This window comes from Pleurodeles waltl, chromosome 4_2 (genome assembly GCF_031143425.1).
Source record: "Pleurodeles waltl isolate 20211129_DDA chromosome 4_2, aPleWal1.hap1.20221129, whole genome shotgun sequence".
Lineage (NCBI taxonomy): Eukaryota > Metazoa > Chordata > Amphibia > Caudata > Salamandridae > Pleurodeles > Pleurodeles waltl.
The window spans coordinates 835,993,781-836,007,630 of NC_090443.1; the positions used below are offsets into that span (position 1 = coordinate 835,993,781).

A 13,850-nucleotide genomic window follows, 5' to 3' on the forward strand; every position below is an offset into this window, starting at 1 on the left:
ATGAGGTTCGTTGGAAGGCTTTGAGATAATATGGTGCAGAACCCTCCTCCCCATCCATAGTAGGGGTGGGTGGAGTGCGCGGAGTTCAACTCCGCTAAATTCAGCGGCGTTAAATTCCACAGAGTTCCGCATATGGCAGAATGCCATCTGCCCCAATGATACAGATAGTCAAGCACACTCCCTATCTTGCAGCAGCCTTGTACTTGCTTCCTCAGCACTTGCACACAGCCTCAGACCGCCTTTTCTTTATGATCCAGCACTACTCAGCGGCTGACACTCACCCAGTCTCTAGCTCTCCCTGCTGGCCTCAGCACTGTACCTCCTAACACTGCTTCCTTTCACAGGGACTCTGGGGAGACAGGTTCTTTTCCGTGGAGCTGTCTGCTAGTTTCCTTTTTTTACGAGCAATCTCCCCACCCACGTCACATATGCAAATATTATCCAGGCCCAATGCCCCTGTTCCCATGCACATAGAACAGAGGCACAAGGGGTGGGGGCACTGGGACTGGACATTATTGCATATGTTGCGGGGGGTCTGTGCTTGGAAAAAAATGACTCTTTCAGTCAGAGTTCCACGGAAAAGAACTTGTCTCCCCAAACTCTCTGAGAAAGTTCAGGGAGTCTGGGGAGACAGGTTCTTTTCTGTGGAGCTCTGCCTGCAAGTTTCCTTTTTTTCAGAGCACAGACCCCCACCCCTCATATGCAAATAATGGCCAGGCCCAGTACCAGCCCCCGTGTGCACGTAGAAGAGAAAGCAAAATGAGGGTCTAAAGGTGTCTAGGTCCATGGTCCCCATTGACAGCGGCCTAGTTCTCTGCCTCCCTCTTCTGTCTAGGTCCATGGTCCCCGTTGCCAGCGGCCTGGTTCTCTGCCTCCCTCTGCCTCCTGCTCCCGGGCTACCGAGGACAGTGAAAAGAGGGAGAGGCTGTGACCAGAGCTGGTGCCAGTGCAGTCTCCCCTCAGCAGCTGCGCAACTTAGACCGGCAGAAAGCAAAGCCTCAGGTAGGCATCTCCTTGCCTGTTGCAGGGCAAATGTCTTCATTTTGGGCTGAGTGTAGTGCTTGGAGCGTGGAGTGCGAAGAACTCTGTTAACTCCGCCAGCAGTGCAGAGCTCACCGCCCACCCCTAATCCATGGTCCACCTGTCTTATAGTGACTGCAGGGCATATAGCTTAACAAATTGAATATTTTACTGAGAATAAGACCCTGACAGTAACATCATCTATATTCCTCTTTATTTTGCTTGAACTGTTGTTGGAGTAGTTTAGGGGTAAATCTGACATCCATGATACATGGAGAGGAGGCACTTGTGTAAATTTGTATGCAGCAGTATTTACATATTCTTCCTGAGGAGCATCTGAGTGCTGAACAACATTTGAGATCACAGAGGTACGAGTTGCATCATCTACAATGAGGTAAGTAACAAAAGCTCTTCTTTATATAGAGGTACAGCTCCTTGAAGAGATTTGTTGTTAGTCATTAGAAAGTATTCAAGTTGTCACTTTTTTAATGTACATTTCTAATCCATTTTATCCCTTGGCTACAAAAGATTGGATTTCAGTTGAGCATTGAGAGAACTTAGGTTCTCCTTTACTTATATTTTGTCTCAAAGGATGATATTAATTTCATAGGAGTTGATTGAAAACCTAACTGCCTTTTTCAATTTCCATTCCAGAAACTGATAATACAAATGCAGTATTCTGTTGTTCAGAGTGGCCATTATAATAGTTCCTTCTTGCTTTATGTTTGTATGAGAGTCAAAAGGCTTGGCTGCATATATTGTTGTTTTAAATGGGTGGTAATTTGCAGTGTTTGGTGCTGTAAGGACATGCCCTAGTCTGCAGCAAACTGTACTCTCACCACCTGTCCTCCTGCACTCAAAGTTTGTAACTTGAAGCAGCCGACTTAGTAAGGTCTTTGATGTTTATAAGGTACACAACCTTTTCCTTTCTACCACTGTCTCAGAAAAGGAGGGCTCCCCCTTGGTCTTTACAATTTAGTTCCACAACAAAGATTTTTCATTCATTTTTCTAAACCGCTGAAGAGCAACTAAAGCCAGTATATTAAGGCATATCTATTCACTCTTTAGGGAACTACTGTGACGGCAAATATGGCATCGGTTATGCACAACAAGAATCTATGGAAAACCCCTGACATGTTTAACCCGGAACATTTCCTGGAAAATGGAGGATTTAAGAAGTCTGACTTTTTTCTGCCTTTCTCGATTGGTAAGATGGAAATCATTGGTCTATGTGCTAAATGGTAAAACATTGTGTAGTGTTCTGTGTTTTCATTATCTGTATGTCTTAGCGGGCATTTGGAATGGTGAGAGAGAATGAAGTAATACAATCTTGGTGTGTTGTCTGGAGTGGAAACTAGGAGAGATTTGGAGTTAGAGAGAGGATGGAGCCCATACCTGACATACCTACTTTTGCTGAAACCTAAGGGCCTATTATTAAAAAACAATGTACCTCCGACCCAAGTGATTCCAAACTATGCGGCCTTCTAATTACAACACATGCTTACACAATGTAATGTCAATACATTATTGTTGCGAAAACATCTATTGATATGAACTGTGTATCAGCTGTCACCAATAGGACCTACTGTTCCATGTGATACAATCAATTTCCAAAGCACCTTTTGAAGAAATCACTTTGCTAAAACATAGTTTACATTATCATATTTTTTCTATTTTCATAAATGTTGACTTTTGCTACTAGGTTTTTTTCCCACTAGAATGCTAAGCATGTTTTTTTGCTATTTGGGGTGCTTGGCCCTTATGCCTTCATAACTTTTCCACATAAGGCATCCACCCTAAACTCGTGTACTATTTTCAGTATCCTGGGGATTCTAAAGGTACCCAGCGTTTGGTGATATATTTTGTTTTTTTGGTGGAAAAATGGGAAAAAAAGCTGCATAAGAAAGCATTTTTTTTGGGGGGAAAAATGTCATCAACGAATGGCTTGCTGTGCTAGCATCGCCATCTTCCCAGTTTTCTGAACAAGCACAGTTGCATCAAAAAACATGTTTTCACCACCATTTTTGCATTTTTCAAAAGGTAGTTCATTTTTCCTAATTTTTGTAGTTTTAATTACTGGCAGTTTGAGGTGGAAACAGATGCACAACCCATGTATGAGCCTGTCAAGCTATACATTCCCGAAAACTAGACAAAATTCTGAATTTAGCATGGTGTTATTTGTGTAGATCTCTCACCGTTTTCCCAAGGAAACTAGATGTTGAAATAAAAACAATAATGACAATTAATAAGGGACATACACTCTTTTGTGTAAACATTTCTATCTGTAACTTCTTGTAACAGTGTCCTCTTTGCAAAGTCAGTTCACTGTTACATTGGACAGACCTTTCTGATCAGGGTGATATATAGGGTTTGTAAGTTGTTCAAACACACGTGAGACATAGAACCAACGACTGAGATGTGCCTAAGAGTGATTTTTCATTGTGTACCAACTACATAGCAGAAATAAAATGGAAAGAATGAAAAATGGAAATGAAGGAAACATATGTATTGCTGAACCGCACACAAGACACTGAGGTTAGGAACAGTGGTTATTTGTGCCCCTTTCAGTTTGTGGTTACCCATACTCAGATTCAGAGGGCATTTTGCAAAATGCCTTTTTCCTTGCACACTGGCTTACATTTGGAAGGTACAAATGTAGAGAAAGCCAGTTTCTAACAACAAATGTTGTACTATTTTGTATTCCTACACATCTCCCAATAAAAATGGTACCCCACTTGTGTGGCTGGGATTAGCGCCTCTGATACAAAATTACCCAAAACGTGACCTGAAGACATTTTGCACCCAGCATAATCTATGGGTTTTTTTCAGTTACAATGTGGTGAGCAGCTGATTTTGGGTCCTTGCTAAGCTGTTACCTAAGGAACCTACTATTCCCAGTCATTTCTGAAAACGAGACATCAGAAGGAATCCAGGGTGGTGTGACTTGCATGGATCTCACAAAGCGTTGTTACCCAGGAGACTTTGCAAACCTCAAACTTTGGCTAACAAAACACACATTTTCCTCACATTTCTGTGAGGAAAGTTATAGAATTTCTGGTGAGCCTTAAAGTTCTTACCGCCTTGCATTCACCCAGCATTCCCCCACATCTGCCGATGAAAGTGGCCCTACACGTCTTTGGGTAGTCCTAGTGCCAGTGACAGGATAGGTCCAAAAGGCAACACAGACAGATCACATTTTTCCACTCATAAACAACAATTGTTTTGCAATATGGGTAGCAGTGGATTTTGGGTTATTGCTTAACTGGGACCCAGGTAACCTAACAAATCTACAAATTTCTGAAAAAAAGACACCAGGGCAGTCCAAGGTGGCATGATGTGCACAAATCTCGTGAGGGTTTCTTACTGGAAAGCTGTTGCAAACCTCAAACTTTGCCTGAAACACACATTTACCTCACATTTTTGTGAGTGGAATTTCTAGAATCTGTGGGGAACCACACATTTCCCACCACCAATGCCTCCTGTGTGTCTCACATTAAAAATTATACCTAGCACCCACAACAGGAAAGGGTCCAAATTATAATGTTGGAACATCAACATTTCCTATAAAAAAATACCAGATTTGACAACAAAGATAGATATGGTTTGGGTTGTGGCCTTGTGTGGATCCCATGGAGTTTTCTTACCGATAATGCTCTGCAAACTCCAACATTGCCTAAAATCATGCATTTTATGTGTATCTCTGAGGTGTAACTTTCTGGAAGTGGCAGATCTACAAAATCGCTAGTGTAGTTATACAAAAGCCAAATCTTCCATTGGCTAATACCCTTGGCACTTTGAAAAATATTCATCAGACTTTCCAAAAAATACATCCTTTGTGGAAAGTTTTAGGGTGATCTGTCCAGTGGAGGCCAAGACAAAGGGGGTCCCAAGCACTTTTTTCCTCATGCAATTCCCAAAGAGAAAATGATGATACAGAAAAAATGCCTAAACAGAATTCCAACAGATTGGGCAGAAAACTAGATAATTGCCTACGCTAAGGTTTAAGTAATAGTGATATATAGTGCTGCAGGAGTTCCATAACAAAAAAAATGACAAAGCATTCTAATTGGTGAGCTCTATGGGATCAAGAGCTCTGACTGGATGGCCGTAACATGAGGGGAAATGTTGCGGCCATCATTACAGGACTCAGGGTCTCTACCCCCTAGTCCTAACAAACAAATTAAACAAAAATGAAAATAAAACATAGAAAGAGGTAGGGAAGCAATACTCTGACCACCTAGCCCATGCAGGGGTCAGAGAGACCATCTAATAAAGTCAAAAAGAAACAAAAGTATTTTGGGTCACTCCAACCCCCTGCGAGGTGCAGTAGGACTCCCACGAAAAGGAAAACAAAAATGAAAAAAAAAATGTGGGGTGGGGCTCTGTGGCTGGTTGGCTACTTGTGGAGGTGTTGGGCACCGCGCGGTGCCTTTCAGGCCTGGCTGAAGATTCTGAGTGGAGTGGATTAGCTGACATTGGGGAGATGGGAGAGGGGGCTTTTGGAGAGATGGGCAGGGGCGCAGTTCCCAACCCATTGCTGTGCCCAGCCAAAGGCTGTGTGTGGCAGAGCATGGTCACAAGTAGGGGATTAGGTACAGAGGCTGGCATGCGTTTGCCACTGACATATCATAATAAGATGCTACTCTACATTTAAAAAATTGAAAAAAAAAACAAAGGTTAAAGTGGAGTTATAGTTAAGTAAGGTAGTAAGATTTTAATTTACATTAAAAAACCTTTGAGATTCCAAAAAAAGTAGAGTTATTGGTAGGTCTTCTAATAATAAAATAAAAAGGTTTTAGAACAAAACACTGAAATTTCACAGTTATATGTAAACAACTTATGTATGACAGCTTTCAGGCACTCCTTATGACATCACTGATGATATCTGAAACCTACGGTGGTGCAAATTATATTTAGGCCGTTTACATAAAACCAGTGAATTTCAGTGGCTTTTATAGGTTTAAAACCTTTTTTTTTTATTATTAGAAGCCCTAACTTTGTACCACTTCAAACTTTGTTTTTTTCTGTGAGTGTCAATGTTTTTTTTTAATGTAATGTCAAATATTGCTAACTTATCTCGGTATAACTCCACTTTAATGTTTGTTTTTTTCAGTGAATAATATATACGGATGGATTACCTACTGGCACTCGCCAGTAAGTAGGTATAGCTAGGATATATATACACACACATATACACACATTTATAAATATACATATATACCTATACACACATGTGTTAATTTTAGGTTTTTAGAACTAAATACATTTAGCCTAATTTCTGCTTAATGTTAAACTCTGCTATGTTGAACTTGTATAAAGTGTTAAGGGAATGCAAAGTTATTGTAAAAGAGCCTTTTGTAAATTATGTTATCACATGCTACATCTTAGTCCTGGACATTTTGGCCCTACTGGGCACGCCCTCTATGATCCTGAAACTTTCATGATAGTGCCCTTTTTTAGTATGTAGTTGGTGATATTACACAAGTTTCTAGAGTACCTGCCTGTGATTCCTCTCCTGCTCCAGTGCGGTCACAATTAGCACAAGTGTTTTGTTTTTTTCTGTAATGACTGTTCAGCTCACAAAGATTTAATTTCATAACAGTAAGAGGTAATGATACTGATAATAATTATGTTATTAAAAATAAAGCCACATTCTAGGGCAAGCAACAAAGGTGGTCATTATAGGAGCAGGATTGCTGTGCAATATGGAAACACAGTTGAATAAAGACACCACCTCCACAGCAGCTAGGTTTATCTTTCACTTAATTGTATTTTGTCTCCATTTTTAGGAAACCGTGTCTGTCTTGGAGAACAGATGGCGAAAATGGAGCTTTTCCTCTACTTCACCACCCTTCTCCAAAGGTTCAGCTTCAAGGCACCCAAGGATGTCCACTTAAATGTTTCCAAATTCACACTTGGAATCACACTTTCTCCACTGCCTTACAAGATTTGTGCAATTCCTCGCTGCTGAAGGCACTGAAAATTACTCCATCCAATCACTTTTGATTTTGTTTTTATGATGTTGCTACTTGAATCTCAATGAAGAATCCCAGAGTTCAACATGATTGTTGTCTTGATAGCAAAGGAGTACTCATCAATTTAAAGAGGTTAAAAAGCGTGTGTAATGAAAATATTCTTTTGTTTCTTAAGTCATACCCGAAGATATACAGGGAGTGCAGAATTATTAGGCAAATGAGTATTTTGACCACATCATCCTCTTTATGCATGTTGTCTTACTCCAAGCTGTATAGGCTCGAAAGCCTACTACCAATTAAGCATATTAGGTGATGTGCATCTCTGTAATGAGAAGGGGTGTGGTCTAATGACATCAACACCCTATATCAGGTGTGCATAATTATTAGGCAACTTCCTTTCCTTTGGCAAAATGGGTCAAAAGAAGGACTTGACAGGCTCAGAAAAGTCAAAAATAGTGAGATATCTTGCAGAGGGATGCAGCACTCTTAAAATTGCAAAGCTTCTGAAGCGTGATCATCGAACAATCAAGCGTTTCATTCAAAATAGTCAACAGGGTCGCAAGAAGCGTGTGGAAAAACCAAGGCGCAAAATAACTGCCCATGAACTGAGAAAAGTCAAGCGTGCAGCTGCCACGATGCCACTTGCCACCAGTTTGGCCATATTTCAGAGCTGCAACATCACTGGAGTGCCCAAAAGCACAAGGTGTGCAATACTCAGAGACATGGCCAAGGTAAGAAAGGCTGAAAGACGACCACCACTGAACAAGACACACAAGCTGAAACGTCAAGACTGGGACAAGAAATATCTCAAGACTGATTTTTCTAAGGTTTTATGGACTGATGAAATGAGAGTGAGTCTTGATGGGCCAGATGGATGGGCCCGTGGCTGGATAGGTAAAGGGCAGAGAGCTCCAGTCTGACTCAGACGCCAGCAAGGTGGAGGTGGAGTACTGGTTTGGGCTGGTATCATCAAAGATGAGCTTGTGGGGCCTTTTCGGGTTGAGGATGGAGTCAAGCTCAACTCCCAGTCCTACTGCCAGTTCCTGGAAGACACCTTCTTCAAGCAGTGGTACAGGAAGAAGTCTGCATCCTTCAAGAAAAACATGATTTTCATGCAGGACAATGCTCCATCACACGCGTCCAAGTACTCCACAGCGTGGCTGGCAAGAAAGGGTATAAAAGAAGGAAATCTAATGACATGGCCTCCTTGTTCACCTGATCTGAACCCCATTGAGAACCTGTGGTCCATCATCAAATGTGAGATTTACAAGGAGGGAAAACAGTACACCTCTCTGAACAGTGTCTGGGAGGCTGTGGTTGCTGCTGCACGCAATGTTGATGGTGAACAGATCAAAACACTGACAGAATCCATGGATGGCAGGCTTTTGAGTGTCCTTGCAAAGAAAGGTGGCTATATTGGTCACTGATTTGTTTTTGTTTTGTTTTTGAATGTCAGAAATGTATATTTGTGAATGTTGAGATGTTATATTGGTTTCACTGGTAATGATAAATAATTGAAATGGGTATATATTTTTTTTTGTTAAGTTGCCTAATAATTATGCACAGTGATAGTCACCTGCACACACAGATATCCCCCTAACATAGCTAAAACTAAAAACAAACTAAAAACTACTTCCAAAAATATTCAGTTTTGATATTAATGAGTTTTTTGGGTTCATTGAGAACATGGTTGTTGTTCAATAATAAAATTAATCCTCAAAAATACAACTTGCCTAATAATTCTGCACTCCCTGTATATAGCAAACAAATCAGAAAACATATATGTTAGCTGATTATGGGGGTCATTACAACCCTGGCGGTCCAAGACCGCCAGGGCTGTTCTGACGGAAGCACCGCCAACAGGCTGGCGGTGCTTCCCATGGCATTACGACTGTGGCGGAAGCGCCGCGGTCGCACCTCCGGGGCCGGCGGTTTTCCGGCACAATGGCCCCGGCGGTTTTAATCCACCAGGGCAGCGCTGCTTGCAGCGCTGCCCAGGGGATTACGAGTCCCCTACCGCCAGCCTTTTCCTGGCAGATTGAACTACCAGGAAAATGCTGGCGGTATGGGGAGTCGTGGGGCTGTGCAGACAGTGAAAAGCGCGACGGGTGCAACTGAACCCGTCGCAAAGCCACAACACCGCCGGCTCCATTTGGAGCCAGCTCCTGTGTTGCAGCTGAGATCCCCGCTGGGCCGGCGGGCAGAAACTGGGTTTCCGCCCGCCGGCCCAGAAGGATCTCCAAATGGCCGCGGCGGGAGTGCGGCTGCATTGGCGGCCGCCCGGCGGAAGCCGCCCACCTAGGTCGTAATGAGGGCCTATGTCATTAAATACTGGAATATTCAAATCGAAATAATGGGTTGTTGGACCAAATGAGTTATCTTTTTTTGTGACAACTGAAAAAAAATGATAAAAATAAATTCTAGTTAGTTTTTGGATACGAACAGAAATGTTTTTTAATTTTGAAACCCAATGCTTTACCCAGCTTATCATACAATAAATCAAAATTAACTTTAATATGTTTCTGATAATCTTTGTATTTGCTCTCCAAACTTCATAATTGTTTGCTAGCTCTAGCTTTAGGAAAAAAGAGTGTGTGTGTTTTGTGTGTGTGCGCGCCTCCTTCTCATCTTCACAAGGCTACATCATTTCGGCATGAATGTACATATCCTGCTAGGGGAGACTGTGGTTAAAGAACCTGAATTGTCATGATTTGTTTTTTATTTCTTAAGTTTCTTCCTCCTTCAACACTGATGGTGACAGACGTGAAAGCATGAATAAATAGACAAATGACGACAGCAGATGATGGTCCAAGACGTTCTATATGTGTCTCTTAGGATGCCTTACCAAACTCAATTTCTTTCAATGCCGCCCTTGTTTATCACCTGAATAAGACATGAGGAGAAGCCCATCTCGCTGCTCTGTAGATCCATGAGATGAGATCCCACCTTTGGAAAACCGTGTAAGCTGTTTTTGGACCAGTTGAAGAGGTAAAGCATCTCAGAAATAGGTGACAGCATGAGATGCGGGAGACATTGCATATGTCAAGGATAGTTTTTTGTGTTCCCATTTCAAAGATTTGCGACACCCATATAGTTCTCCTAAAAAAAAACTTTATATTCTTCATTAGTTCAAGTTTATGTAAGGTTTCACCAGCATAATGAAGTTTATGTAGATAACACTAAAAATATGTTTCTTGAGCAAAGTGAAAAATCAACATTTCCTTGCTCATTAATGAATTATTTGTACAAAGTACAACATATTATAAGTAGAGTATTCTTTTTAATACTGGTCATCCCTAACAGTCACTTAATCGCCTGGCCAAAAATAATAGCTGTAGGTTAAACAGTCGGCCAGGAGCGATTTTCGTAAAATAACATACAAGTGGTTTTAGTGTGTGTTCCCAATAGAAGGCGATTGGGATTTGATTAGAAGGCTCCCTAATAGGGGGCATGAGTGTTTAAGCCTTTTAAAGTATGCTTTGTTGCTTATTTGTAATGAACTCATGTAGCGAGATGTGTTCTGGTTGTTCTCAATGGAAAAAATTTAAATAAAAACATAGGAAACAGTTCCCGCTCCATAACGTCCAAAAAGGACATTGGCAGCTATTATGGTAACAAGACTGAATTGTTTGTCAAAGCCCACAGCACATTTCCTGGTAGATGTCATCTTGCAGCACATCTACCTTCCAGATAGGTGGAAGGAATATTCATGGACCAGAGCAGCTATTTCACCAAGAATAATGCTTTTTAGTCGAGCTGTGGAGGAAGCTCTAGTGCTTGGACCTTTGCCTCGAACAGTAGAATGAATTTGGTGAACCGTCACGGTCATGGTGCTGGTGATGTGGGGTCAGAGAGACATTAAAGGACTCAATATGACCACCAGGGTCAAAAGTGCTGCAGTCAGACCGCTAGCACCGCCACTTTTCAGCCAGCGGTCCCAATCCATCAGGGCAGTGCTGCAAACAGCTCAGCCCTGGGGGTTACAACCCTTCTCTCCTCCAGCGTTTAGATGGCAGTTTCACCACCATGTAAATGCTGGCAGAGACCGGGTGTCGGGGGCCCTTGAATCGCAATAGGCGCCATCAGCCATGTTTCTTGTAAAAAAAAAAAAAGAATGTCCCCTGTGTACAAAAATAGCACAGTGTTTGTGTTAGATACCATAGAATGAAGGCTTGCCACATTCCAGCTTATCACCTTCATTGTGGCTCTGTGTGATGTCTTTTTTTCCCCCCCTTGGAACTTGGTGTAAGGCTACCCCTTAGCCAGGAGCACTGCCGGCTCCCATGACCAATCGGCATGGTGAGTGCTTTTCCTAGTTGGTTGATGTGCTAAGTCTCTTTAATGATGATTATCTTCTGTGTCATGTGTCATTTGGATGTTTATCCTTTTTTCCCAGGAATGCCTTACTTGCAGCTCTCAAAATGCGGTAGGCAGCCCTATCCTCTGTTAATGCTCTAAATTTGTCTGGACTATTCTAGAGATTTATATGACAGATTTGTTATCTATCAGCCAGGATATGCTGGTACTTGTCCTAGACCAATATGCTCACATTAATTCCCCATTCCAGTAACTTTGCGGCTACAGCAATGATTTTTCTGGTGTCTTCAGATTTGGACTATTTCTTAAAGGTTGAATCCTTATAGTTAGTTAATACATTGTTCTCAAACTGCACAGACAGCAGGTGCACTGTTGTAGGGTGCTTAAGTGAAGGAATACTGTTCAAGAGGTAAAGAATGTTGGACCGATTTAATATATCCCAAGGCCCTCTTGCCCTAGGATGTGAGGTGAAGATCAAGAGTGTATTAGATGGTGCCAGCAGTTGTGCAGGATTATCTTTATAGATATTTGTTTTGAGAAATGACTGTCCACCTTCATTTTGAATTCCTGCGCCTTGGTCCTTGCTGACTGCCGCCTTCGTACATTGTGAAAAGTATTTTGATCAGGCTCCTCCTCAGTACGTTTTTGCTTCACTTTCTTCTCTGTTGTAACACTACCTGGAGCCTGATGAAGTCCAACATGCCTGATGGTTTTTTTGTGCCTGACAGATCATTTTTGCTCTTATGTGGTTTCAGAGGGCTGAAAACTTGATTGTGATTCAGACTTGTTGGCGGTATGGTCCACAACTTGAGCATAGGTTTCCTTTGGAGAGTGCAAGGTCTTATGTTGTCGGGTCAGGACTTCAGTTTCATTTTCACTTGAATAACTGCTTGTTGATTAGTTTTATCAATTGATTTTTGTGCAAATGTCTTCAGATTGAAAATTGGATAGTTCACTGGGACCTCATTGGTGATACCCGTACTATTTACCTGACCATCAATGCATTCAATTGCAGTGCGACATTCTTCCTGGGTGAAATGGGTGGTATGAGATGTGCTGGGGAGCAACTCAGTCTTCTGCTTCTTTTCAAAGCCTTTCTTAGTTTTTTCTTTTGGCAGTGTGAGAGTGAGCCATGGCCTCTCGTGGTTTCAGAGTCCGCCCCACCTGCCTCGCTGTGGACCATTGTAAGTTATCTCAACATGGTCTATGGGCCCTTTCTGCTGACTTTCATGGTTACCAAGTTTATCATCTTTCATATTGGGTGTGGATGAGTCCAACTGTGGACAATGCTCATTATCCTCTGGGCCTGCTACCCTGTTAGATTGAGCCCTCTCTGGAGCATGGCTGACTGTAATGCCTTGGCCCACATGGTCTATGTTCGGGGTCCCTCCTACAGAGTTTGAGTGTTAGATTTGTTATTGTTTGGGGCATCCAAGTGCGTAGTCTTGCAGTGATATAATAATGACAACAAAAGCTCTGGTAATGTAGCGAGCTTCTCGATGATGGCGCTATTTGTTGTGTGGTCATTGTATTTTTGGGTGAGCCAATAATGAGCCTTAGTACTCAGCTTGTCCATCTTTTTGTCCAGTGACAAGACACTATGGCCCTCATTCTGACCTTGGCGGGCGGCGGAGGCCGCCCGCCAAAGTCCCGCCGTCAGATTACCGTTCCGCGGTCGAAAGACCGCGGCGGTCATTCTGACTTTCCCGCTGGGCTGGCGGGCGGTCGCCTTCAGACCGCCCGCCAGCCCAGCGGGAAAGAGGCTTCCACGATGAAGCCGGCTCGGAATCGAGCCGGCGGAGTGGAAGCTGTGCGACGGGTGCAGTTGCACCCGTCGCGTATTTCACTGTCTGCGCAGCAGACAGTGAAATACATGTAGGGGCCCTCTTACGGGGGCCACTGCAATGCCCATGCCAGTGGCATGGGCACTGCAGGGGCCCCCAGGGGCCCCGCGACCCCCCCTACCGCCATCCGGATCCCGGCGGTCCGACCGCCGGGATCTGGATGGCGGTAGGGGGGGTCGGAATCCCCGCGGCGGTGCAGCAAGCTGCGCCGCCGTGGAGGATTCAATGGGGCGGCGGTACACTGGCGGGAGCCCGCCAGTGGTGCCGGTCCGACCGCGGCTTTACCGCCGCGGTCGGAATCCCCATTGGAGCACCGCCGGCCTGTCGGCGGTGCTCCCGCGGTCCTCCGCCCTGGCGGTCAAAGACCGCCAGGGTCAGAATGACCACCTATGTGCCACCATATGTATTCGCTTAATCTGAAATTCTTTCTTATGTAACTGCCATGAAAGAATCTTGACCGCTGCCAGTAGGGAAGAGTTGGTGGTGGTAATAATTTGATCAGCAGTGCCATCACTAAGGGCCAGATGTAGTAAAGGTTTTTCACGTCGCAAACAGCGAATTTCGCTGTTTGCGACGTGCAAAACCCACATCGCGATGCCCAATTCCTGTTTTGCGAGTCAGTAACCTGGTCGCAAATAGGAAGGGGTGTTCCCCTTTCTTTTTGCGAGTCACAGCGCGATGCTGCATTTCTTTG

The 13,850-nt window shown here is 43.4% G+C and overlaps 1 protein-coding gene across 1 annotated transcript in view; it reads left to right on the forward strand.

Annotated features, from left to right (window-relative positions):
• LOC138293370 (cytochrome P450 2J2-like) overlaps positions 1 to 9,529 on the forward strand; it is a 244,243-nt gene extending 234,714 nt beyond the window's left edge. Inside the window, exons 8-9 of the mRNA XM_069232566.1 lie at positions 2,089 to 2,227; positions 6,810 to 9,529. Coding sequence (XP_069088667.1) covers positions 2,089 to 2,227; positions 6,810 to 6,991 — 321 coding nt within the window. The 3' untranslated portion in view covers positions 6,992 to 9,529. The remainder of the gene's footprint in view (positions 1 to 2,088; positions 2,228 to 6,809) is intronic.
• The last annotated feature ends 4,321 nt before the right edge of the window (positions 9,530 to 13,850 follow it).